General features: G+C 36.4%; 1 protein-coding gene across 8 annotated transcripts in view; it reads right to left on the bottom strand.

Moving 5' to 3' along the window:
• Positions 1 to 552: 552 nt before the first annotated feature.
• CD47 (CD47 molecule) overlaps positions 553 to 27,835 on the bottom strand; it is a 49,430-nt gene continuing 22,147 nt past the window's right edge. For 3 of the 8 annotated variants that reach the window (XM_033211371.1, XM_033211365.1, XM_033211370.1), the window contains exons 3-11: positions 27,736 to 27,825; positions 17,538 to 17,645; positions 16,261 to 16,353; positions 15,152 to 15,244; positions 14,288 to 14,380; positions 8,819 to 8,850; positions 7,463 to 7,487; positions 6,508 to 6,540; positions 553 to 4,528 (exon numbers count right to left, since the gene is read on the bottom strand). In XM_033211371.1, coding sequence (XP_033067262.1) covers positions 4,524 to 4,528; positions 6,508 to 6,540; positions 7,463 to 7,487; positions 8,819 to 8,850; positions 14,288 to 14,380; positions 15,152 to 15,244; positions 16,261 to 16,353; positions 17,538 to 17,645; positions 27,736 to 27,825 — 572 coding nt within the window. In that variant the 3' untranslated portion in view covers positions 553 to 4,523. Of the gene's footprint in view, positions 4,529 to 6,507; positions 6,541 to 7,462; positions 7,488 to 8,818; positions 8,851 to 12,339; positions 12,387 to 14,287; positions 14,381 to 15,151; positions 15,245 to 16,260; positions 16,354 to 17,537; positions 17,646 to 27,735; positions 27,826 to 27,835 lie in introns of all 8 variants that reach the window. The other 5 variants (XR_004437123.1, XR_004437124.1, XM_033211367.1 and 2 more) reach the window with 5 other exon arrangements.

The raw sequence follows: 27,835 nt of genomic DNA, 5'->3' as shown, positions 1-27,835 counted from the left end.
ACTGTGTCCTTATCACACTTTTCGGAGGCCCAGGATCCAGTTGCATGTCTGAATTTTCAGGTTACGTTAGCCAGTAGATCCCATTTTTCTTACATTTAAGTGTTCTTTCACTTGTAATCAAAATAGTCCTAACTGATAATTAAAATGGAGAACCATACATTTCAGTCTTGAAGAGACTTATCTCATTCTACAGGTAGAGACGGACACTGAGATCCAGGGAAGTAGCTTTCCCAGGTCCTCTGCTAGCTGGTAGTGGAGCCAGAACTAGCACCCAGGTCTCCTGCTTTCTCATGTGATGTTTTCACTGCACCATGGAGAAAATTAAAAAATAATTATGAAACACATTGGACTGGTTTAAAACTTTTAATTAAAACTCTGCTCTAATTAAAAGCTTATTGGATATTATACTCAAAAAATTCATAATTAATATTTCAAATCATTCTTTACATTGTTACCTAGAATATAAGCAACTTAAAAATACATTAATAAATTAAAATTTTCAGAAATGTGCTTGTGGTCTGCTGTAGCAGCAATAGAAATAGCCCAACAAAATAGCTTAAAATGTTTTATTAAGTATATATAATATTACAGGGTAATATTTACAAAGTTATGTTTTTTTTAAATAAAAAAGTACCTTGGCAAAGATTGCAGATATTCAAAGCTTCAAACAGTGATAAATTGATTTAATACATATAAAAAAAAAACCTTTAACGGTAACACAGCTGTTAAACAACTTTGGTCTTCAAATCACTGCAAAAAAATGGCTACTGACAAATAGCACACCTTTAATTGCTATGCAAAAACGCTCTCAAGAGAGGATCTTGCACATAGCAACACTGGAGTTCTCTTTATTTAGAATGGTTAATAGATATTTATACGATGTGGGATCTAATTGTCAACAATGGCTTTTTGTAAATAATGCTCCATTTAATAACAACCAAATGTTTTCTTCTCTCACCAGCCATGGTAACAACACTTTTAAGATTTAAGATGTTGTCTTACAGAGGAGCTTAGTACAAATGCTTTCTTTTTCTCAAAAAGAGAAATTTATGAGAAAGCTGGTTTTCAATGATCATAATTAAGAACTGTCAAAGTTAAAGGCAGAAAAACCTCCTGGTCACTCACTGCTCATCTCTTCAAAGTTACCTGGATTATCCCTATTAGTCACTGAAAATGACTTAACAAAGGACCCCCAGCAGGTGATGGCAGTTAGTAATTTTAAAATATGACACAAGTAAAACTGTTTATAAAAAATCCCTCAACCAAATAAAATACAATAAAAGATAAACAGTTGCCCGACAATCATTTCTCCAGCTTCCAACAACAGGTAAATTAAGGAGTATGTGTTTCCACACACACCACAGATCCCCCTTTTTGAATACCATTTTACGACAAGAGAAACCTAGAAGGTTGATTACAGCTTAATTTTTATTATTGAGATGGAGGAGTAAACTTATCGTGTTTTGAGCTTTGTTAGTGCAAATAACAATTTGGTGGTTACTTACTAAATTGACTATAGCATCCGGAAAAAAGAAATATTTCCAATTACAGGATAGCCCGTTATTTTAATTCTGATATTCTTAGGGATTTAAACAGAATGGACCTGGAGTTTCCAGGAGAAAAATAATCACCTTTGAAGGTTTTTAGAGCATGTGAAATTTGTCAAAAAAAAAAAAAAAAAAAAAAGACAAGAAAACTCTCAAGCTCATCCTATTAAAAAGTGATAAATCTAAATACAGCCAACTCTCAATCATTTAACTATGTATCTAGCTTCTGATGTATGCAAAACACTGCAGGAAGAGAGAATGGAAGAAAAGCTCTAGCTATAGAAGGACTTTTAAAATCAAGGGAGAGGAGCAAGACCAAAAAACTAATAGAACTAAGCAAAGATGCATAAAGTACTGTAGGAATGGTAAGTTAAGAGACAAAAGAGCAGCTACACAGATGGAGAAAGACTGCAAAGGAGAGCTGGGGGAAGGGGCTGCAGGGCTGGAGGAGAATGTTTTGAAGGAGAAGACAAATAGAATTTGGCAAAAGCAGCTGGAAAGGTTGTTGCAGAAAAGGACAAATGGTGTCACTATGAGAACAGACAATAAATAAAACTGAATGGAAGAGTCGACAGCAGAAACTGGGATCAGGGAGTAAAAAGCATTCTATGGGACAAAACAGATACATAATGTGCAAAACATTGTCTGCAATTTAAATGTGATGCGATGGAATTTGGGAGCCATTACAAATCTGATTTAAAGAGAAGGAACTGGCCCAATGATGCCCAAGCAGGAGGACTCCTGCTGCTGTGGTCCCTTATCCAGAGAAGCTGACAACTAGTTAGAGCAAGAGTTGGTTTCATCTGGCATTTCCCCCACTACCTCTGGTGGCATTGTCTAGGGCAGTGAATGCCTCAAAAGGCAGGCAGCATTAAAGAGAACACAATGGATGGATGAGATCCAAGAATGAACCCCAAATAAATGAGAGTTTACCACATATTAAAAGGTACAACTTTAGTTTATAAAAAATTTTACTATAAAGATTTTCATACCTTTCCTAATAGGAGTTTGGATGTTTTTCAAGTCCATCTGCTTTTCCCTCGTTTCATCAAAACTGATTTTTAAAGTAACAAACTGTGTTAGCAAAGTGTAAATATTTTCAGAAGGAAAAAGTGCTGCAGGAGCCATTGGATTTGTATAAAGGAACACAGCTCCCTCTATATATGTTATTATTTTGGACAGCTACACAATCAGGGAATAATATGCATGTGTGTATAGATATATGTATATATTTGCGTATATATATTTTTTTTTTCAAGAAGAGCTGTCTTGCTAGTATGTTCAGTTTTCTGAGAGGCTTCAGCAGGTCATAAATTTAGGTTTGCCATCGGCAAACTACTTGGTCCCAACATGAAATATGACAATTAATTTGGCATAAAAGAGGCACACGGGAACATCTGATGGACTAAGAAATAACTATTATTAATGCAACTACAAATATGAATATCTCATTACACAAACAGGAAGAATTACGTATTTTTACAGGGTATTGGTAAGCAGTCAAAAAGCGTGGCGAATTACCTAGAAGTTTTAAAAGTTTTAAGTGATCAAATATTTGCATCAAATATAATTCCACCCAATAAAGAACTTTGTATTTAAATGTTTTTACTAAAAGCACAAAATTAACCTTTGCTCTCCTGTAGGTACCCCATCTTTGTCCATACAGAAGATGCATGTGCCTTTCTCATACATATGCACATACAAACACACACCCACAAACAGGTAAAAAAACAAGTGCTAAAAGTCTAAAAGTACTCCAGGCGATCACAACTGTCAGAACGTTAATTTTCTTCTAACCAGGATAGGAAATGTGGGTTTTGTTTACTTTTCAATCATAGGGGAAGGGGAGTACGAGGCAGGACTACAGGAGGAAGGTGATGAATGTTTATCATGCAACATAGATACAACAGTAATAAACCCCCATTCAAGGGCTGGCCCATTGGCCTGATGGTGACACACATTTTGTTGCCATGCAGGAGACTCAAAGTTCAAATTTCAATCTTGCTTTTTCATGCCCCAGATCAGAAAAGAAGTGAAGAAACACTGTAGATTTTTGCCTTCAAATCAGAGGAAGGGAATACATATGTTACAACCATAGCTATTTTTGCTGAAAAGTGTGAACAAAGTGCTCTGAGAACACGTCTGGCTCCTTCCTGCAACTGGTGCTACCGTGTCACTAGACCATGTTCAAAGAGGAGAAAAGGTGCTACATCTTGTACAGCAGAAGCAAGTTAACAGGAGGACAAGACAGAGTTTCAAGGGGTTATGTGAATAAAAGGAAAACATATCCATCAATAAAAGTACCCTAAATCTGGGAAGGACCTGTTACACTGTTTGTGGAAGGGGAAATGCGGGAATGGCAACCCCCAAGAATGAGGACCACTATCTCCGTCAATATCACGTCATACAGAGATAGCATACAAGATGCTCCCAACCAAATTCCTGCCTGTACTTAATTTATTATTCCCTTGACCCAGAAGTGGCAGACACATCTCAGCTAATGCCATACTGCCATAACTGCCCAAAGCTGCTGTGAACCTGAGTTGGCAAAGGTTTGATGGAAGCCACTGGTTTTCATAGCGATCTCTGGGTAATCACCAGGGCAGTGCTAAGTAGTTATCACCCTGAACCAATTTAAACTGGTTACCTAGAGACCAGAGGCCCTAGGATCTGAAAGGCATCATTCTTGGAAATTGTCCATTTTACTTTTGCCCCTAATTGATGAAAAATAACAACAAAAAACTGGATCTCAATTGGGCAAACAACAAAGATCATAATTATTTTATTAACTAAATTACAGCTGCTTTGAATAAAAACTTAACAAACAATCACATAAGGGTCTCATAGGTGACAACCAGTTACTTTTCTTGTTTCTTCTCCCCAACAGTGAATCATCAAGGCCATGGTGCTTAAACACAAGTGTATTCCTTTCACGTCTTACTACTCTCCAAATTGGAGTCCATCACTTCACTTCAGTTATTCTGGAAAATTGAAAAATGAACATATAATCACTATTCGTGTCTATTTTCTATCCATTAAAAAGTTGATGCATTAAAAAATAGTTTCAGATATATAGTATCTAAAAATTAAGAAAATACATCTGCAAAGGTCAGAGACAGAAACCAGGCGAATCATAGCCTTTTTAATTTCAGTAAGAAAAAGGCCAATGCCAAATCAAAGTAAAAAGTCAACACAGTCTGATTATCTCTGTTTGCTCGGTTGGCTGAGGAAAAGCCAAGAGATGTTGATTTTTCAAAGCAAAAGACATTGATCCTAGAATAATATTCTATAATATTCACTTTGGATCTCCACCATTCATTTAATGTAAGTAAAATAAACATCTGATCAGCTGTAGATGAAAGAGAAGAACGGTCCTGACTCTGATCCCTAGGAAGCACCTTGAACCTCATTCATTGACAAGGCAGACACACTGTGAGCAATGAGCAGCTGTCAGTGGGAAGGACCCATCAGACAGACATTTTAAAAACAAATGCTGATCAGGTGAATATTAGCAAAATTAAGGGAATCTTGAAGATCATCGTAGATTTCATCACAAATATTCAAGGCAAAACTGATTTACAATATTTCCTGATGCAGTAGTTTAAAAAAGTCACATCTTAAGAGAAATTAACAAAAGAAGGGGCGCTCAAGATTCTTAGATTGCTTTCCTGAAAATGGAGAAAAGTTTAGTTTCTTCATACGACTACAGAACAATGACACTACCAAGGAAAAGGAAAGGACATAGAAATTAAAAAAAAAAAAAAAAAAAAGGACATCAGAATGTAAACATGGACAAACCATGCCACAATTCCTGGAACAAACCATGCCATGCCACAGTTACTGGAACAAACCATGCCACAATTTCTGGTACCAGTTGTTTTTTGTTTTTTTAATGTCTTTTAGTTTATTCCTGTGAATTTATTCCTTGAAGTCTTTTTTAGGAGGGTAATGGCTTACATAACAAAACATGCTTTTAAAGGCTGTGACACAAACGTACAAAAGTAGGATCATTCTGTGACTCCATTTTGAATATACATGGTTTTAAACTTTGTTCACCAATGCATGAAGTGTTTTTAATCTTATGCGAATATTAACGGTACTTGGGGGAATATAGCTTCCTGAGTTAAATGCTGCACTTTGCTACAGAAGTGGGCAGGTAAGGTCACAGACTTTAAAACAGTAAAATATAAAGCAAACTATTTACATGACCAAGGAGTGATTATAAATATCAAAGGCAAGAAGATTTTTTGGTAAGATAAAAACGTAAACATAGTTACTAAATGCCAACAAAACTGAGGAATCATAATATGTTAAGGTAAAACCAAAATGAATGCTTGTAGCACTCAATATCTCAAACGTATTAATCTTTAAGAACAAATATATGTCTTTGAAATATTCTGTAAAGATTAGAAGTTATTAGCCCAGAGTCCTTAAAAAAAAAAAAAGCAGCAGCAGCAGCAAAAACTGAGGACAAAACATCTCTCTTTCTCTCTCTCTCGCTCTTTAATCATCTCCCAAAAGGTTAGAACCAAGCTCCTGATTGGAAAAGCAGAGATGTTAAGTCCTCATGGGTTAAATGCAACAAAATCACCAACACAAGCAAAAAAGAAACTTTGTCAAAATGATAAAGATCTGTGCCAGATTATTTACGTGCCTTATAAAAGGCATTTTACAGTCACCAGACACTGAATCTGAAAAACGTTTTACAAAAAGTGGTAATTTCTCTTTGCTGAGAGCCATATGACTGGAGTCTGATTCGTGACACCCTACAGCTTTTATAGTAGTAGTTTTGCAATTTTTAGTGAAGTAGTTTTAAGTTGTATACATCAAGAAATGTGAACCTTTATTATCTGACAGTGTCCCTTTTACTAAAAAAGAGCCACATTTTCAAGAAGCTTTTTTGTTTTTCAATGTCCGTGTTTTAACTGATCTACAATTATTAAGTGCACTTTATACTTACCATCATTCATCATTCCTTTTGATTCTTTGAATGCTAGGGATTAGTAACAAGCCAAGCAGGCAGTTAGTAAGGTTCCACAATTGGAAATCATTTCTAAATCAACAAATATGCCATGATATGCTAACTAGTCTACAACTCTACAGCCAAATTAATTGTAAAGCTATCATTTTATTATGTTGCCTTTTTGTGGATCATACCCACAGCATTCACAAAGGAAACAGACTTAGCAGGGAAATCAGATCTAGGTTTACAAAGAAAGGAAATGAGATGTTTTGGTCTCACTCTGTGGCAACAGCGTGTGTCTTTCTAAAACGTGTAAATCAGAAATTGGAAGTAATTGGGATCCTTCTCTACTAGGGGATGTCATGCTTCATCTCAGCCAGTACCAAAAGGCAACGATCTCCTTGCCCATATAGCACTTGGCTAAGGTAAGCAACTACTTAGACACAGAATAGTGCATTTTTCCCAGAGGTGAGAATATTATAAAATACTCATAATTCTTTTTTTTTTTTTTGAGACGGAGTCTTGCTCTGTCGCCAGGCTGGAGTGCAGTGGCACGATCTCGACTCACTGCAACCTCCACATTCTGGGTTCAAGCAATTCTCCTGCCTCAGCCTCCTGAGTAGCTGGGACTACAGGCGCGCGCCACCACGCCCAGCTAATTTTTGTATTTTCAGTAGAGACAGGGTTTCAACATGTTGGCCAGGATGGTCTCAATCTCTTGACCTCGTGATCTGTCCGCCTCGGCCTCCCAAGGTGCTGGGATTACAGGTGTGAGCCACCGTGCCCAGCCAATAATTCTTGATGAATAATCAAGAGGAGAGATGCCAAGGCAAGAGGAAAAGAGGGAAAAAACCCTATATTCTTCCTAAGGCATAGACGGGGCATTCTACTGTTTTGCAGGCCAGTTCAAATTATGATCTGGTAAGGGATTAAGAGTGAAATAACCACATACCATTAAGGGGTTCCTCTACAGCTTTCTGAAAAATATTTAAAATATATTTACATAAAAATATAATTTATGTGATGTCCTTTTATAGTAAAACTTATATATGCTAATATTTAAACTATGTAGTAAGCAGTAAATCCTATAGTCAAAAAAAAAAAAAAAACCAACATGAAATAAGGCTATAAATGTTAAAGCAAAGCTTGCCAAGTCTGGTTAATAGTTTAATAATAATTGTATTATTCTCTTAATATTATTTTTCTCAACAGAATTTCCCACTTCACCACTCTCAGCTCAAGAAATTCTAACTTCTAAAAATATTAAAGTGCAAGCATAAATAGCAACAACAGAATAAATAATACAGTGAAAAGGTGGAAGCAAAACAGAATCATCTTTAAGTATTGCAAATTGCGCTCAGTAACCAGGAAAGAAAATGTGTTAGGATTTACAGGTCCGGTTAAGTTGCTGGCCTTTTGTGACCAACGTAGCTATGGCACCAATTCTTCTAGAATATACGCCTGTGGTAGACACACATAGCCGCCCTGCCTGCCCTTTAGGCACACGGAGGCTTGTCAGACTTAGAAGCGTATGTGATCTCTACCTCTGGCCACAGACAGAAGACTCTCTTTGGCATTCCAGATAAATCTATCATCACTCCATAAAAGGAAGCTAAGTACAATATAATCCTTTCCAGAGCTTATCTCCACAAAATAGCCGTTGGGCCTGTCACCGTGATAAGTCTATGTTTTTAAACATGCTTTTCTCTTCATTTATGCCCTCCTAAAATTACTCCTTTCTTGGAATTTTCTCAGATGGCTTAATAACATATCTAAGGTACAATGAAACCTTAAGCACAGTTTTAAGGGAAAAAATGTGTAAAACATTTGTATGGGAGGGGATCGAATCGTAACTCCAAACAGATGTTTTCAGCAATATTTACATTTACTTTTATAATTATCATTTTTAATGATGTCAATTTAGTATGAATTTCTCCTCATTTTTAAGCCTGAAATTGTCATTCTGTGTATGTACATCCAATGAATCCAACAGGTAAGGTGATATATTGGAATCAGCTTCCTTCTGATTGCAGAGATAATATAGCCATTATTCCTACTTTGCAGTTCTGGGTGTGAGAAGTCAGTACAATCTTAAGAAATCATGTATTCCATCCCATTGATACTAAAATGACCAAACACAGGTTTTAAAATAGAACTGGGCCCATTCATGCAGAGGTCATGCAATGACTTCAAACTTCTCTTAATTTGATGTGACACTAAACAGATAGCAAAGTATCTCAATTACCAATTTCCTCAGTCTAATCCCTCAAATGATCATTCACAATTCATTTAATAAACATTAACTTACCCTAGGAGGTTGTATAGTCTTCTGATTGGAAGCTGATATGAATAACAAATAAGAATATAAATTTAATAAATGGAATAAACTAAGGCATTTGGTAATGTTTAATTTTAAGAAAAAATGCTCAGGGCTAAAACTAAAGGTGCCAGAGATGTTAATGAAAGAGTTCCAGCTCTGTCTATTCAAACATACTGAATATTCTTGATTATATATACTGATTTGAAAAATGAAGCAAATAACCCACCTACATCAAATAATAAACACATTCTCTCATTTGTTAAAGCCATCTTTCCCCCAGATCAGCCACTTGTTACACTGGTTGGTGGGAAAATGCTGTCACCAACATCCCCCCACTGTGGGTGCTCCATCCTCCCTCCTCTGTCTACCCAGTGTGGACAGAATGTGCCAGAATTTGTCCCCACTACTCCATCTCCCTTAGCTCACTGCTCCTGTTTCTTACTGCTCAGTCTCTTTCTTTACACCACTCCCTGGGTCTTTCCAGTTTCAAAGCTCCAAAGAGCTAACAAACTTAAAGAAAATACTCAGATCGCTCTGAGTATTCCTGTATGTATTTCTTCTTAGCTTTCTGACTCGCCTTTTTCACTGCTTCTAAATGGATTCATTAATGAAGTTGAAGGAATATAGGACATGAGCAAAGTGACAAAAGGGAAAAGAATACCCTAGTTGGGTAGGGAAGAAGAGATAGCTTTCTTATTAAAAAAAACAAATGAGAAGGCCGGCCGTGGTGGCTCACACCTGTAATCCCAGCATTTTGGGAGGCCAAGGCAAATAGATTGCTTGAGCTCAGGCGTTCAAGACCAGCCTGGGCAACATGATGAAACCCCGTCTCTACCAAAAATACAAAAATTAGCTGGCGTGGTGGTGCATGCCTATAGCCCCAGCTGTGTGGGAGGCTGAGGTGGGAGGATCTCCCTCGGCCTGGCAGGCAGAGGCTGCAGTGAGCTGGGGTCGCGCCACTGCACTCCAGCCTGGGTGACAGAGTGAGACTCTGTCTCAAAAAATAAAAGAACCCAAAAAACCAAATAAATACAGAATTAGAATCCTACAGATGGAAAAGCGTCAAACAGAAACATGCCATGAACCACTCAGCAGGAGGGGGATCCTACTGAACAGAGAGGTCCATTCCACTGAGACCTGGGCTGGATGACAGCATTGGATTTTCTCATCAGCAGATCGAGGCACACCTCCAGGACTGCTCTGTGTTCCTTACTATTTATTTACCACCACTGCACACTTGTACTCTGTTAAGCTTCTGAAGCTGGCAGGGAAAAGGGCAGGTCCTGACCCAAGGAAAGCCAATCTGTGAGCCAGCCAAAAGCTGGTGAGTCTTTCTCCAACAGGAAAAATGGCAAAGGACTAGATTGACAAGTTTCTCCCCACCACTGGACTCTAAGGAGAAACAGAAAAAAGACCAGAAAGTTGGTGATGGGAAGGGAAAGTGAAAAAGAAACAGAAAGGAGGCAAGGACGAGCTCAAAGCTGTAGGTAAGAAAAGCTGTCTGTGAGAAGGCATGAATAGGATGAAAAACGGGCGCATAAAGGAGAGGGTGAGCTAGCTGGCTAACAGGCAAAGAATCAAAGACAGGAACTCAGGAACTATAACTGACAGGAGCATCACCTTACTCTCGTGGCTGAGAGGGCAACACGATGCTTCAGCTCTTTGAGATGGAATGGATCTTTCCAATTCCTAGACTACATACTGTCCCACCCCTGTGAGGCCCAGTTATGTATCTGAGCTCATAGGAGTCCAGTCTCCGTTAGTGCCATGGGTGGCTTTAAATAGACCTCCCTTACTGTGGAGGAACCTGGGGGAGTGATCTGGTCCTTGCATCCAAACAAGAAGCCAACCTCTTTTTAAAGTAGAACGGGGTAAAATGGGTTGGGATGCACTACATTTAGCAGCTTCCCCAATAAACCAATCAGAAATACAGAGCTTTATTTGGGAACATCAAGATAGTTACATGTATATACAACTGAACTTCAATGAAACCATGCCTTATATCTATGTTCTACAAAGAAAAAGAGAACTAAACAGCTACCTAAATTTCTGATGATAATATGAAAGGTCACAGATACGGTTTTAGAGTTACATTTTTGAGCTCATAAATTTACTTATCAGAATAAACATTGCCAGGTGTGGTGGCACATGCCTGTAGTCCCAGCTACTTGGGAGGCTGAGGTGGGAGCATAGATTGAGCCCAGGAGCTTAAGGCCAGCCGGGTCAACATAATGAGACCCTGTCTCTAAAAACAAAACAGAACAAAATAGAATATTACTAACTGCCAAGTAACTCCTTTTCTTCCCTAATAACGTGTAAAGAATAGTTTCTAGTTCTAAATGTCACATCCAAGGGTTGTCACATTTGGCTGGCCCATTCTGAAAAAAGAGATTTATGAAGAACGGTACTTCAAAGGGACATCAGTCAGTTGTGATCCCTCTAAATATTATAAAACCAAATAGTGTAGAAGTTAATTTCACCTGAGTTAATTCTCTGCAATATGGATATAACCCATGTGACAAAAGAATTATTATGATTAAGCTGCTGCTACCATGAGCCTAAGACACTGACAGCCATATACATATATTTTTTTAACCACAAGCCTTAAGCATTCCATACGAGCTTACTTGCAGTGCTTCTTGATTTGTTCTTCTCTCCCTGAAACATCTGACTCCATGCCATAAATATATTTCCAGGGTTTAAATTTTTCAAAAACATTTTTTCTATTGATACCAAATTTACCTCTCAAATGGAACAAGAAAATATCTGAATTTATACCTATACATAGATATAAATTATACATATACATTCTGCATCTGCATCATTCTAAAATGTCTGGGATGTTGTGGTAAATATGGTTCTTACTGCTACTCGATTGATCTGTATCAAAACACTATATGCCCTTATATTGAACTAACTGGTAATAGCTTTAAAAATGAGAAAGTATTGACCCTTATAATTATATAAACATTCTCTACAAACAACAAGCCCAACTTTAGTGAGTTTGGTTAGTTGCTTGTAATCTTTTCTATGCTTTCACATTAAGTTATTGTGCCCAGTCCTTTGTCTCATCTTATAAAATTAAAATGCTTCCAATGAAAGAAAAAAACCCAACAGTTAAAAAAGTTAAAAAATAGAAAGTGAAAGCCCTACTCTTTAAAATAACAAGGCTACAAATTTAAAGTTGGAAATAATAAAAATTATAAAAGTTAAAAAATCTCATAGTGACATTAACTTCTTCTTGAAGAGAAAGCTTGGATTTTTAACTATCTGAGGATTTTATTGCATTTAAATCAAAACACAATCATTAGCGTTTTCTAAAATAGAACACATGCAATGAGTAAAAATTGTTTTGGAGACACTTAAAATTTTAACTTCCTAATACAAACGCTCAAATTTGCAACCTAAATGTAACATAGATTCAGATTTACACAGTCAGATTATATAAGCAAACCATATTAATGTTCCTCCTAGTCTACCACATTATCTAAAGAGCAACTTTCCTGTACCTTGTCTCTTCTTGCCTTTCAACTGACCGTAGGTGTTCCTCTGAACTCTGGCATCAGACAAGTTGATTTAAAAAGTTAACTTAGGATACTATCAATAAAATTAGGACACTATCAATAAGATTGCACTAAATTTTAAACATATAGCATACATTTTAGCATATCGTATACTTATATGCTAACCTATGACAAAGAAAAAATAATTTGGGGTACTTGTCAGGATTTCAGTCATTTTAATTTTAATGTCAGAACAGTGACAGGTACAGTAGAGTGGTTTCCCAGGCTTGGAAGAATGTAAGTGATGGAGAAGGCAGGAGAGTGAGGTTAAGGAGGTGGCAGATAGACAATGCTTAGTTCCACTTGAGGCATTGTCACTAGACCTGCTAGCAATTGTACTGAAGATCATTCTATGCTAGATACGGAAGGCATGGGGTGGCATGGGAGTAAAAGGGAGGACAACCCAGATAGTGAGGAAAAAATAAGAGCGTGCTGCCCATCAGCCAAAGGTATCTAATACTAATTCACCAGAGTTGTATGGATACTGCAAATCACACACTATTCTCAGGCATTCATGGGGAGCAACAAAACCAGGAGTGTCATCTTCCAGAACCAGACACATGGTGATCGGAAGATGTAGCAAAAATAGAATATGCACCAACATTCAAGATGTTCACTGTAGCTACCACATGGATTCCATTCTGCTTTAGATGTCTCCATTGTATTTTATGGCATTATGTGGTATAAAATTAGAAAATTTCATTGAGCAACAACTAAGACTTATGAACTCATATGCTAAAGATAGGTAGATTTTGGTTAAGTATTTTAATTATCTAATAAGCATTAATTAAAGAAAGACACAGAATATATGACAGAATTGAATTCAATTACCAATTACCAAGAACCAAAAGTTCAGAAATAAAGGTAAAATTTTCTTGAAACTATTATGTGAGTCGTATGGGAAATTATTTGACTGTAACAATTCAAGTTTTGTATTAGTTTTTAGAAACACATGCAGCAAAGTTTACCTACAGCAAAGCAGAAACACTATTTTTTTACTCCATTAATTTATAACTTTGGATTATTTTGATAGGTGGCTAAGAGTATGTTTTATTTCATAAAAAAATGTAATTTTTTAAAAAAGGGAAACTAATATAAATTACATTATTGGGAACATCTTGAGCTTAGGTAAGATAACATTAGTTTCAGGCACAATTAAAAGTATCTCTCTGTGGGCACATATCTCAATAAAAATAAGAATTTATGCAGAAACATTACTTGAAAATTGGCAGATTAAATATAAAAGAAACAATGAAGTAAATTCCATACTTATTTATAACTGATTTTAAAAGGAGTAAGTCTAAATTTTGAAACTCGATGTTTTCATAATTTGGTTTTGACTAGAACTGTTTTAAAGTCATGCATTAGAGGTCACTGTCCTTTAAATGAACAAAACTGATAGATTGTGAATCTTAATTCCTGTCTAGGGGTGTCTATGTCCGCAAGAAAAAGAGCAAGTGATAAACAAACAGGTCTCTGCAGGAGAGCTCTATCACAGAAACACTGCAACAATTAAAACTCCTATTCTATTACTCAACATGGATCCTCAAAGATCGCTCCCCTTTTACGTAGTATAAAAAGATACACATTCTAATAGATAAAGCCATTTTCTTTAAACTAGTTTGAAAACCAAACTTTTCATTAATCCTATATGTCTTCCACTCTCTTTAATTACCCTCAAATCATTCCAATTGTATTTTCTGATTTTTGGTCCTAAACTGGAAGAACTAACTAAAACTCTTATATGTCTTCTACCCTCTTTAATTAACCTCAAATCACTCCAACTGTATTTTCTCATTTTTGGTCCTAAGCTGGAAGAACAAACTAAAAAGCATTTTCTAAGTGATATATCTGAAATTACTGGCATAGGTTAATGAAAATAAGATTGACTTACCCACAAATTTCATATAAACTAGTCCAAGTAATTGTGCTAGAGCTAAGATACTCAAACCTGAAATCAGAAGAGGGCCATGCATTGGTATACACGCTGTAAAAACAAATAAAATTCTGTATTAGAAAAGCAGATGAAACAGCTTATTAAAAAACAGTAATAATCCCAAGTTTTAAGAGTTATTCTAATGATCAAAAAACAAAAAGTATCCATATGTTTATTAACTTAACCAGTAAAATGACTCAAAATTATTATAAGAACAAAGCCCGCCTTTGCATAACACATACCTTATCATATCAAGAAATGGGAACTACTGTTTCAAGTCTAGGGCTCCAACCAGTTTGAGCCCAGTTATTTTAAAAGTTCTTCCACAAATACAGGCATATCAGTTTGCATGCTAGAACAATCAGCCACCAAGTCATAGATACAGCTAATATCTTTGTAGCAAGGAGGAAAGCACTATTACCACTGGGGTAAATTGGAAGTTTAAAAAGAAAAGCTCAGAATGCTAAATGCTGTCAAGTATATGAATAAACAAAAACCCTTATTTATTGGTGGTGATAATACAAAATGGTACAGCCATTTTGATACAGAGAGTTTGGCAGTTTATTACAACATACTCTTAACATACAGTCCAGTAATTGCACTCCTTGGTATTTGCTCAAATTGAATTGAAAACTTATGTCCACACAAAAATATGTATTTGAATGTATTTTCCACTCAACTTTGCCATGAACCAAAAACTGCAATTAAAAAAAAAAATCAAGTCTATATATTTTTAAAACGAGAGAAAGAAAAAGAAGAAAAAGGAAGAAGAGCTCTGTCCAGGAGTAACCCAAATTAGGTCTACAGAAAGATGACTCTTACCCGCAATACAGAGACTCAGTCCAACCACAGCGAGGATATAGGCTATCACCTGAATAACCAATATGGCAATGACGAAGGAGGTTAATCCAATCGCTGGAGGAAGCAAAAGGATGTAACAGAAGCGTGTCAAGAGTATTTAAAAAGCAATCACCTCCACTTGCATTTGGTATAATCAGGGATCTCCTAAGACCAAAGACTGACTTTGGAGTTCATTGTCTGATGGTAGATGTTAGCTCAGCGATCTAACCATTTCACACAAGTAGTCAGCTCCAAATTCACACATTCAGCAGCCTTTAATTTTCACAGTCAGCTAAGCTGGACTGGAAGTTTTTACCCTGAATCTTAGAACAATGCTGCTTTTACCACACTCGTGCATTTTACAATATGAACGGCTATTATGAATGGCTTCTCCACATGCACACAGAATTGCTCTTGCTGAGAGAACCATTATGCAAATATGTGACTGTAAACATCATGCTCTCTATCTCTAGATCCGTCATTTTATAACAAACTAATACCTTTCCAATGTACAACAAGCCTGAGATAGGCTCTAAGACCAAGTGTTAAATGTGACTCTTTAATCGTAATAACTAAATATGGTAGTGATCTACTTTCAAAATGCAGTGTAAATGATACTGATTATAGTTTGGATATCCATACCATCTTTTAAAACTACAGTATTAAGGTTTGCTAATAATTAAAACAAGTTTCTACTATTTGTGATTCATAATTCCATTTTATAGAACCAGTCTTCTTAATACAGAAGCAGAAGTTTAGCAAAAGAAGAGAAAGACTGTTTAGCATCCACTTATAACTTCAAAAAACTGAAATTAGAATATGAAAATAATCATTAAGAAATGATATGGCATAATTTAAAATTATGCTGATTGGCATCAAATACACACGAAAATCACTTTTTACAAAATAGCTAACCTAGAATAAACTTAAAGTTAATATGAATGGGAAAACGTCACTAAGAATAGCATGAAAAATCTTTTAATAAACCAACTCTTATTGAGTTGTAAAAAAACTATGAGTATTTTCACCAAAACTACTGTTTTGTAAATGAAAAAGGTAGGCAAAGTCATACTGTAACAACAAATACTCACCTGTACTAAACACATAGTAGTGAAGTAATATTAATATCCCTGTAGAAGTCACAATTAAACCAAGGCCAGTAGCATTCTTTAATGAATATTCACCTGTCAATAAATAAAAACATTTAAAATATTTTCCTGCATACTTTTTACATGTACTAATCTAAATTCTACGCTTAACAACTGTGAAAATTTAAAAAATATACGTTTCCCTGAAAACCTCACACAAAATTAGTGACTATTTTTTCATTAAAACCAAACTTAAGACATCTAAATCTCAACATTGAAGTTTCAATATGCTGAAACCTTGAATTGGCTCTGCCTCCTTAACTAGCTTACAGAATTCCAGATGAGAAACTGTGTATTCATCATTCACCGTTCCCTTCATTTGCTGTGTTCAGTATGTCCGAAAGTCAACTCAACTGTTCTTTCAAGTTGTCTTCTGAATCCACCTCCTTCCTCCCGTTGTCTTCACTAACTTCAGATACCAACAGAGCTGCCAAGCCCAGGTTCCTAAGCATTACATTTGTACTGCATTCTTCTCCAGAAACGATGGTGTGCTATAGCTATCAGGTTGAGTCCCAGCCTTCCTTTGCTTTTCTTTATATGTGCTACATATCCTCATTTCCCACTCACATTCCCATCCTCCAAATGCAACTGCCAATTTCCACCTTCATTCCACTTGCATGTCTTGGCCAATGGAGTTTGTCTCTGTAGTGAGTTGAATGATGGCCCTAAAGTTATTTCTACCTCCTAATCCCCAAAACCTGTGAATATTACCTAATAAAGCAAAAGAGTGAATACTGCATTATATGGCAAAAGATATGATGAAGTTAAGGATCTGAAAGGAGGAGCTTACCCTGCATTATATGAGTGGGCTCTAATTCCAGTGACAAATGTGCTCGTAAGAGAGAGGCTGAGGGAGATTTAACAAAAACACAGAGGCAAAGACATAGAGGAAGGAGAAGGCAATGTGACCAGAGAGGCAGAGGGTGGAGTTATGCTGTCGCAACTAAGGAATGATAAACACTCTCATTCTTTAACAAATTCCAAAAGCTAGAAGAGGCAAGAAATGGATTCTTCCCTAGAGCCTTGAGAGGGAGTATCGCCCTGATGACATCCTGATTTCAGACTTATGGCCTCCAGCGTGGAGAGGGAATTGCTATTGTTTAAGCCACCCAGTTTGCAGTCATCTGTTCCAACAGCCCTAGGAAATTAATGCAGCCCTCCTTACCTTGGAATGCACTCATTTACCGCCTGTGTTCCTGCCTAGGAACTGCACATCTTACCTGGGACGAAAAGAATGGCTCCAACAATGACAATGACAGTGATCATTAGTCCAGCAACAAGTAAAGCAATCGTTTTCTCATCCATACCACCGGATCTATATTTAAGTGCTTAAAAACGAAAAAAAAAAGAATTACATGAACTCAATCACAAGTGAAGCCATTTTAACAACTTATACAGAGACCAAGTGACAAAAGTACTGTAGCGCACTAACTTCTGAGGAACAACTCCTTCATATCATCAAGTCACCTCACACCTTTCACAAGCAAGTGGGTACTGTCACGGCAATATAAATATGGATGGTGAATTTATAGGTGACACTTTATTTTCCTACACTAACAAATGAAGTTCTATACATCAGTCTTTCTCGGTTGATGTATTACTAATATCTTGAGCTAGATAAGTTTTCTGGGGGAGGGGGGACACTGCTCTGCATAATATAGAATGTTTAGGAGCATCCTTGGCCTGTACATACTAGATGCTAGTAACTAGATGCCAGTTATGTCAATCAAACTGTTTTCAGACATTGTCAATGTCCCCTGATGAGCAAAACCACTCCAGACTGAAAACACAACACTGAGGTACATAATACTAATGGGAAATAACAGGTTAATTAACAATATTGAGAAAAAGAGAATTTTGTTCTACCTTATATAAAATTAGTAAACCATCTGGAAATCTAGTTATTTTGTTTTGAAAAAAATGACAGAATAAAACTGGGCAAATTACACCCTTGTGAAATCCTGATGAAGAAAAAAAGCTTAAATTGTTCAACTAAAATATTTTAATAGAAACAAACTGCAAAGACTCACAGGATTCATCATACATGTTACTGTTTCTGCTGCTAGCTCTACTGTCATGTATCTCATACCTCCTCTGAAAGACGAATGGAATAGATCAATCTGCAAATATTGAAGTTGATTTTTTCACTAAGGAAGTTGTTTAAGGTAACCTAAAAGCAAACTGAGTAGCAGAAAGAAACAGTGTGTGACTGAAATGCTTCTGTGTGTTATTCACATAGAGATATTCTCCATGCCAGTAATCAATGGGTGACTGTCATGAAGGGAAAAATATTTTAAATGTTATATTTAGCATTTAGGTTTTTTTTCTTCTGCAGTGACAAACATTAAATAAAGTAAAAGCAATAAATAAGCCCCTAAATGATCGTGATAAAAATCTATGTTTAAGGTATATGACAGGTACCTAAATATTTTGGAATTTCTATCTACCCATACTTTATAACCTCAATTTTAGTCTCTTTATGGGGAGATAAGTCCTAAGCAATAAATAACCAATAGAGAACCCATATTAATCAGAAAACATCCTATAGCAAGTTCCCTAAGTTTTTATTTGATTCGTTACTTCCGCCCAGCCCTGGGATTTATGTGCCTAATAGTCATAGCCTTGCCTTCTCATAAGGCACAGAGTTTTTACAGCTTCCCTATTTTCTAGGCTAAAATGCTGGCTAGAATGAAACTGAGTGTGTAAGTCACAAAAGGCGCACACACAGAAAAAGGAACTTTCTCTAGACATATGTCACATTTTCCATTTTAACCCCATATATATTGTGATCTAAATAGAGCCTGAAGGTTCTGCAAAGGATTATAAAATAGAAGCTGTTTCAAACGCACCTCACAATCAATCAAACATTCATAAGAAACTCTTCCAGGTTTAAGTCAATGCATAAAAGAGCTACTAAGATCAAGCAACAAGAATCTGCCTTAGAGTACAGCATATTTTCATAGAAAAAGGTTGACTTACGTTCTTCTTCTATTTTCTTTTTTTTTTTGAGATAGAGTCTCTTGCTCCGTTACCCAGGCTGGAATGCAGTGACACAATCTCGGCTCACTGCAACCTCTGCCTCCCAGGTTCAAGTGACTCTTCTGCCTCAGCCTCCCGAGTAGCTAGGACTACAGGCACGTGCCACCACGCCCTGCTAATTTTTGAATTTTTTTTTTTAGTACAGACAGGGTTTCACCATGTTGGCCAGGCTGATCTCCAGCTCCTGACCTCATGATCCGCCCACTTCGGCTCCCGAAGTGCAGGGATTACAGGCATGAGTCACTGCTCCCGGTAACTTACATCCTTCTTAATAAAAATAAGAGTTTGAATCTCATGAAAAATTTATCCTCTTTAGGCTTAGAAGAGCTGTTATAGGAGAAAACAGTGCGAACAATAGCAACAAAAATAAAACACCACAAAATACTACCATAGACAGGGTTCTATCATAAAATGGTCTGTCTCCCTTTGACTATAAGTACACTATATATTGGAAGTAGCTTTGGTGCCTGTTGATTAGTTCAACTACTACTTGTTTTCCAGGCCACCTTAACCTTTTCCTTAAATTAAGCAGCCATTTCCAACAAATACACACATTGAGGATCCCAAGTGTGAAAAAATCTGAAATCCAAAACACTCTGGTCCCAGGACGGACACTCCACCGGTCTCTGTGGGGTGTACCTAAGTAACCACAGGCAATGAAAGAGGATCTCCAGGTTTTCTTCAGTGAATCTTCAGAAAGAGTTTCTTTTGGCTCATTTTCTTTGCTCGCATAGCCACATTTCAGCAGGTACCACGGCAAATGTGGGGTAGGTATCTTGTTGCTAGCTCAGTCGTCAAATTTCTCAGTGCAGCGAAAGGGCAAGGAATTTGATATAATAGATACCATGGAACCCAATAACCTCAAGGATCTTATTGATCTTTTCTTATCCTTCAATAAGTGGATTTATCCTTATTTACTGCATGTATCAAAACATTAAATGCAACAAAAAAATAAATTCAAGTAATTCTCCACCTAGTATTAAGACAAAAATAACTTAATGTGTTCTTAACAGGAGGCTCTTATCAAATTTCCTAGTATGACTTTCAGACTGCTTGGCAAGGCAATCTATGTAATTTTTAAAATCTGCGTGCTCTTAAGGATTCCCCTCAGCTACAACTACTGAAATCACTACACAAAATAAAGTACATGAGAAATAACAGTAGTTACACGCTTAACAAAAAATTTATAACCTTAGTGCTTAGCCTGACACAGGAAAACCAAGTATCAGGGGAGACAATATAACATTTTTGTGAACAAATTAGGTATTCTAAAATTTTCTTTTATATGTTCTATAAAATAATTAGTAACCAAAAGCAGCCTACTTCTCAGAAATCTGTTGGGTTGGTTCATTCATTTGTTCTACAAATATTTACTGTGTACCTACAATGTACCAGCCCCTTTTGCTAGTCTACATCAAGGAACAAGTAGAAGATTACTTAATTTGCCAATAATTGATTGAGCACTATCAATCTGTATGACAATCACTATTCTCAATGCTGATGGTGAACATAAAAAGCAAACACAAGGCCTGCCTCAAAGCCCTTACATTCTAATGGGTGAGTGTGTGTGTTTAAGGGCAGGAGAGTGTGAGTGATGAGTATGTTACTCCCAAAACTTCTTTCCCAGTTAAATAGATGGTGAAGGCCTACTCTAGTCTAAGAAAATTCCTTTATGCATTTAATCTTTCAAATTCATTCAGATGAAGCAATGACATGTCCCTCTAGCCACCTGAGAAAACAGCTAATGTTATGGATGGACAAGAAGGTTTTCTGATTTTGTGACCGACAGACAGCACATATAAGATAAAATGCACGTTGTGACTGATGAAATCTAATGAAATTACCAAGTCAACTTGGGGATAAAATCAAGTCTATCATGTTAAGTTTCCATGACACCCCAAAGACTGGATTTGACACACCCATATAGGCTCACACAGACTGCAGTCCATCCAACAAAACCCAAAACCTAAGAATTTAATGCCTGCCCAAAGACATGACATTTGGAGTGATTGGTAAGTAAGGAGAGAGACAGGAAGGCTTACCAGGCTGATGTGTATCAGACTAAGAATAAATCATAAAGAAAGATGGGTTTGATTTCATTATTATAGTGCTGTTTTCTGATAACTCTAGGAAAGTAATTTTAGAATCTTTTTTGTATCTGTTGAGCTATAAATGAATATTGTTTTCAGTGCAGAATAAAGCACATCTGACACCTTTACACATAAAATTACAATTTCATTTTTTAAATTATTTAAATTTAAATTGCTATTTTTCAAATATCTAATACACTTATTTAACACACACAAGCACACACAAATGAAAGCTTCTGAAACTGGTACTGGAAAAAAAATGAACATTAATACCATTATAAACTGGTTACTTGACAGAAGGCAAGTTAAATAATTTTATAATAAACTCCATACACTATCCAACTTGCTCTGATGAAACAATTTTGTCACAATGAATACTGACTAGACATCAGTCTATAGGATAGAGATAAAAGAGCCCAGGCTTTGTGCATCAAGTACTTTGAACATAAAAGATGAAAGAAGAGGATGTCCAACAGACCAAACTTCCTTTTTTTCATTATCAACTTTCCCTGCCTTGTGGATTTCACAATTTTAGAGTGTATGGAGAAAGTTGTGATGTCTGGATTTGGAAAAGGTCAAGGGATTTCTACAAAAGAGTAAAATGCTGAGCTACAGATTTGTTCAATTCCTCCTACAATAAAATCAGCACATAATCACATTAATAACAGAACGTGCTCATTATATGGACAGGACCAAGGGAAAGCACTGGGAGTTCAAGATTATTGAACAGAATTCACAGTAAGGGGCCAGGCACGTGGCTCACGACTATAATCCCAGTACTCTGGGAGGCCAAGGCAGACGGATCATGAGGTCGGGAGTTCGAGACCAGCCTGGTCAATATGGTGAAACCCAGTCTCTACTAAAAATACAAAAATTAGCCAAGTGTGGTGGTGCACACCAGTAGCCTGTAGCTACTCGGGAGGCTGAGACAGAAGAAATGCTTGAACCCGGGAGGCGGAGGTTGCAGTGAGCCAAGACCACGCCACTGCACTCCAGCCCGGGCGACAGAGAGAGAGTCCATCTCAAAAAAATAAAATAAAAAGAATTCACAGTAAACATAATAACAAAGTCTCATTATCAGGGGCCATCAACCAGGTCACAGAATGATTCTTTGTGATAATATTTATTGTATATTTTACTTTCTTGGATGGAAATTTCCTAGTCCGTTAGGATATGTCTTCACTTTTTCAGAATAATTTTTCTAATCTATGAAGAGATTTCCTGTTCCATTACTTATTTTAAATATGCTTTCACGGCCGAATTACTTTCATTATTAAGCTGTCCTCAAGTCAAAACTCAAGGACTTAATAGGATCTCAAGGTAGTATAACGAGAACTTTTTTCCTTGAATTTTCTAACAATGATTTCTACAGGAACATCTACTCAAAGACATCTGAGCCATAACCAAAATCTCTGTGGAATAATTTTGAGTAGGGAGGGGAAAGTTGAAAAAAAATTAAAGATGCCTAGAATACACTGTTTTAAATTTGGAATCAATTACAGCAGTCCTCACTTTGCACTATTCTGATAGGAATTCCAGTTACCATGGTTTAATCAAATAAATTCCTCACAAATAGTCCAAATTTCAATTACCACAATATATTAACTGAGTAACTGCATGAAGTACAACTTCACTGCTATTTCTTCAGTTCAAAAATAACTATGTAAACAGCAGATGCCCCATCATGATCAGTGGTCAATCATGTCACTTCTTTTGAAGACTGTTGGTGACTAGTCACTGTACATCTGATATTTAGGTCATGCACAGACAGCAAAGTATGGAGTTTTGTTACCTCCTTGTTTCCCAGTGATAAACCCATGTGACATTTTATAATGGAGAAATCAAAAGAGGAAACTAGGCAAGAACCATGAAAGAGTAAAGAAATAAAAACTGACAAATGCTGGGAGTGAAATTTGAATAGACCATAAACGGAATAAGAGAAGAAATAGCTGATTGTGGGAATGTTGACATTACTGCAATGCAAGAAACTCTAGAGACGAAGCCAGAAGAACTCAGCGAAGGTGGACTTACTGATATAAAAGAGGAAAGTGAGGAGGATGTAACAAAAAGAATAAAGATGTCCCAGAGGAAGTCACTGGCAATAAAATAAACTTTAAACATTCAAAAACATTAAAGGAATTCTTTCATGACATCGAGAGTGCAAAGGATAAAACGGTAGAAACTGACCAAACTTATAAAGGGGTATGACAATTCACCAAGCCATAGAGAAGATGCTTGCTCTGTATCCAAAGTTATACAAGAAGAACACACAAGTGTTGTTCAAACTACTCTTGATAACACACTTTCATTCTCAATGTTTCTAATGATTTAATTTACCACATACTAAATACTGGCTTTACTATTTTTCATTTCTCAATGTCATTGTTATTGATAATAACAGAGTTTTTAAGGTTTTAACAAAAACAATTTTAAGGTCATGGAACAATACAATAATAGTTTTTCCCATTCATCGTGAAGATTGTTTTGCAGAGTTTCAGCTTACATGGTCATGTTTATGGTCTTGCAGTTTGGTGTGAAGCAAGTATTGTTTGTGTGAAGACACAGTTATAAAGGCAAAGAAAGAACAGACAGACCTATCTCAAAGAATTTCAAAATGTTAGCCAGTTCTTTACATACAGCTGGACCTTAATCCTGCAGGAACTGGAGCTGTAGGTGGACAGAACTTAAAATGATATCAAAGAGTGAGAAAGAAGAATCCTGAAAATCAGCCAGGAACTTAACTGTCAGTAGAGTGGCAAACTGAGCTGGTGTAGTTTTCAGAACACAAACAAAGCGTGTTAAATGCAATACTATCAGTTAAGGCTTGGTGTCTGATTCTAGCAATCTCAGAGTTGTTTGCTAAGCATAGAGATTCTGCATGAAAGTTCCTAAGTTAAAGCTAAGCTAAAGATGAAGGTATTCAGGAACATTTCCCTGTGAGAGGCCTTTATCTTTGAAACATGGTCCAGGGCTCACCAAGTCCTGGCTGGGCTCTGGGAGTTTAAGAGTCGTCTTGGGCTTCTTCCTCAGTAGGACCAATGGCATCCTGAGATATCATTCAAGATACAGCTCTGGTATAAAGAAATGCTTTCTCCTCAGAGTGAGCAAATGAGGGCATAACCTGCTGTCTTTACTGAAAGTTTAGCCCGGTAAAGGTCCAGGTTTTGTCTTGGACCACAAAGTCTCACATGCAGAGCTGGAAAAACCACTGAGAGTACAGACCTGTAGCCAAGTACAGACCATAAATGGTAATCAGGAAAAGCTAAAGAGAACTAGAAATCTATAAAATAAAAGTCATGGGTCTGAGTTTTTATGAATGCTTTAGGGGCTTTACCATATTGGATTCTAAAAAACACACATCTAAGCAGGTGGAAAATAGAGATGCTTTTTGTTTCTATTTGGTGGAATGCTTAGGCCATCAACAGGAGGCACTAACAGAAAAGTCAGATTTGGATCCATGACTATCTCGAAGATGTGACAAAGCACAGGATGCACATACATACATGTCTCCCTCGCTGCAATGACTTAAATGTGGGTGCTACAAAGCCCGGGCAATATGCACATCACACCCACATTTCAGGCATGTAGCTAGCTCGGTGCCCAGCAATCCGCAGGCACCCCATCACTAGGTATTTGCAGAGTAAGTAAACACATTAGGTCAACATTCTGCTCTCCTAATAAGTTTTAACTACTCAGTATTATGTGCTTAGATACAGGTTCACCCTTCATGGAAAGAAAATCCTCAAAATAAATGCAAAACGGGAAGGCAGCAGTACAGTGCAGTGGTACACAGTACTAGTTCAAATCCTAGTACTACCAGGAAACGGTTGGGTGATTGCGGGCAAATTGCCTAATCTATCTGTGCCTGTTTCTTATCTACAAAATGGGAATAACAACAGTGCCCATGCCCATAGAGTTCCTGGGAGAAATAAATGTCATTTCAGATATACAGTACTTTGCACAGAACCTGTCATGCAGAGCAAGAGCTCCACAAATGGCTAGCTACTATTATCATCAGCACCTTTAAACGTGAGCGCAGGCTGGGTGAATCATGTATAGACATACCTCTTCCATGCACATACACACACATCTACCTGTTTCAAGATGAGCCAAAACAAAAAATTCCCACCAAAATATTTCTTTAGGTTTATAAGCACGTTCCTTAAAATATGACTAGTATAAAAAATATAAAAAAAGAACATTCCACCTTACTAATAAAAATTACAATTAAAATAAGATGCTTTTTCACCCATCGAATTAGCAGAGATTTTAGAGTTATAATACCAGAATTATAACTGAGGTGAAAGACAGGTATTCTCATCTGCAATAGTAGTTGATACAAACGCTTCTGGAAAACATTTTGGCAGTACGTATCTGGAGTCTTAAAATATCTCTGCCATTTCCAGGCTTCATATCTTTAGCAGAGTTATTTTCATAGTATCAAAAAAATTGGAAACATCCTTAAAATCCATCAAGATGAGAGTTAAGTAAATTATAGTGCATTCACAAAAGTAGAACACAGGCAGCTATAACAAGATTTCTGAAGACACGGGGGAAAATCAGAATGTACAAGCATATAAGCTGTATGAGTCCATTTATGGTTACCTTTTTAAAAAAAATAACAAAAATGAATAGAAAAAGACAGAAAGGGAAACAGGAAATTCACTAGAATACACCAATAGTTTATTTCTAGGTTTGGGGACTACAGATGAGTTTTTTTTTTTTCAATAACTTCCTACTTTGTATGAGGTGTTCTAAAGTGATATGTATTTTTTTTTAAGTCAGAAAAAATATTGTAAAGCTCATTTTGTAAAAATACAGCCAACAGTGCACACACTCACTCCTGGTATTTCACTAAAAATAATGTCACCAATGATAACATCTGGATCAGCAAACATCCATCAAGCCAAACTCAAAAAATCGCACTATGTGAAATAATTTCATGATCTTTAAAAAAGGCTGTTTCCCTGCCCACGTCATATGACTTAGCACTTAAAAAGCCTGGCTCTGCCAATATGGTTAAAAGCTTTCCCTAATATCACTGATGTCAGAATAGGTCTTAATGCTATACCAGTCCTTTTCTTGATATAAAAAACTAAGAAATTCTAGGAAAATTTCAAAAAGAAGTCTAGACACTATCTTGAAAGTAAAAGTTATTCAATGTCTTGACAATTGCCACTGCCATTCCTTTCTCCCCCTTTTTCCCTTTCAGACAAAAGTTGAGAACATTTCTGAAATCACTGAGCATTTCCAGAATGCCATACATTGAGAAAAGTGCTTAAAACATATAATCATTCAGTCATCTCCCTTCCATGTTTATACATCACCATAGATATACACAGCTTAAACTGCTGAGTAAAAGTAAAATTCATAAAATATACAACTGGGCAATCCACTGCAATATTTTGCTAGCTTTTGTATGTTTAAAGGTTGCAGAATAACTTAAATAAGCAGTATTTATTCCTTGCCTATATAAATGTTTACTGGTCTTCAGGATGCTACATGGAAAGAAGGAATAAATCTTGTATTTAAAAAGCTTAAAAGTTTAGACTGTCACCTCAGAACTTCATTAATTTTGTAAATTTTCTTTATCAAAATATGAAAATATGGTTGATTAAACATTAACCATAATACATATTACCTATCTGCCTAGTAATGACAATTCTACATTGTTGAAGCTAAATCTAGTGCAGCATCAAGATCTGCCCTCAGAAGTCTGGTTACGTTACTATTATAGGAAAGCAAGATCAGAGAACATAACTCTCTGGTGGCTGCTTCTTTAGAGGCTGCAGAACTGCAGAGAGGATGACAAAACATGGTTCCACTGGACTTTTCCAAGGGTGAACACATGTACACAGAGAAATTCAAACTGGGAAAATAAAAAGAGGGGAATCTAAATGCTCCAAAGTATAACATCCTATCTCAAAACTAATGCAGGCTGTCACCACCTGTTTACCAAATAACATAGTGTGTGTGTAGATGTTCTGTGACTATTAAAATGTGACATGAGTTTCAGGTGTTGTTACTAATATTCCCACTATCCATTCTTAAGAGATTAAAAAAAAAAAACACCATATGAAAACCACCTTCTTAGGAATTAAAAGTGAACTACAGCAAAACGTGGGCGACAACATATACTTCAAGGAGACTAGCAGTATTCAAATTACATACTCATATTTATCATAATAGCACTTTTCCTAGGACAACTTTAAATATTTCACTGATAATGTCTCCTAGAAATAACTATATCATCACTGAAGCATAAATGAAAAGTAGAAATAATACTTACTTTTAATACCAAACTGTCCCCAAAACAGGAGTATAGCAAAAATTGGGAAAATAACAATGAGAATATTTTCATTTGGAGAAAACCATGAAACTGGGGAAAA

This window comes from Trachypithecus francoisi, unplaced genomic scaffold (assembly GCF_009764315.1).
Source record: "Trachypithecus francoisi isolate TF-2019V2 unplaced genomic scaffold, Tfra_2.0 Lachesis_group0, whole genome shotgun sequence".
Taxonomy (NCBI): domain Eukaryota; kingdom Metazoa; phylum Chordata; class Mammalia; order Primates; family Cercopithecidae; genus Trachypithecus; species Trachypithecus francoisi.
Note: the sequence above shows the minus strand (reverse complement) of the source record. Positions and strands in the feature narration are given on the sequence as shown.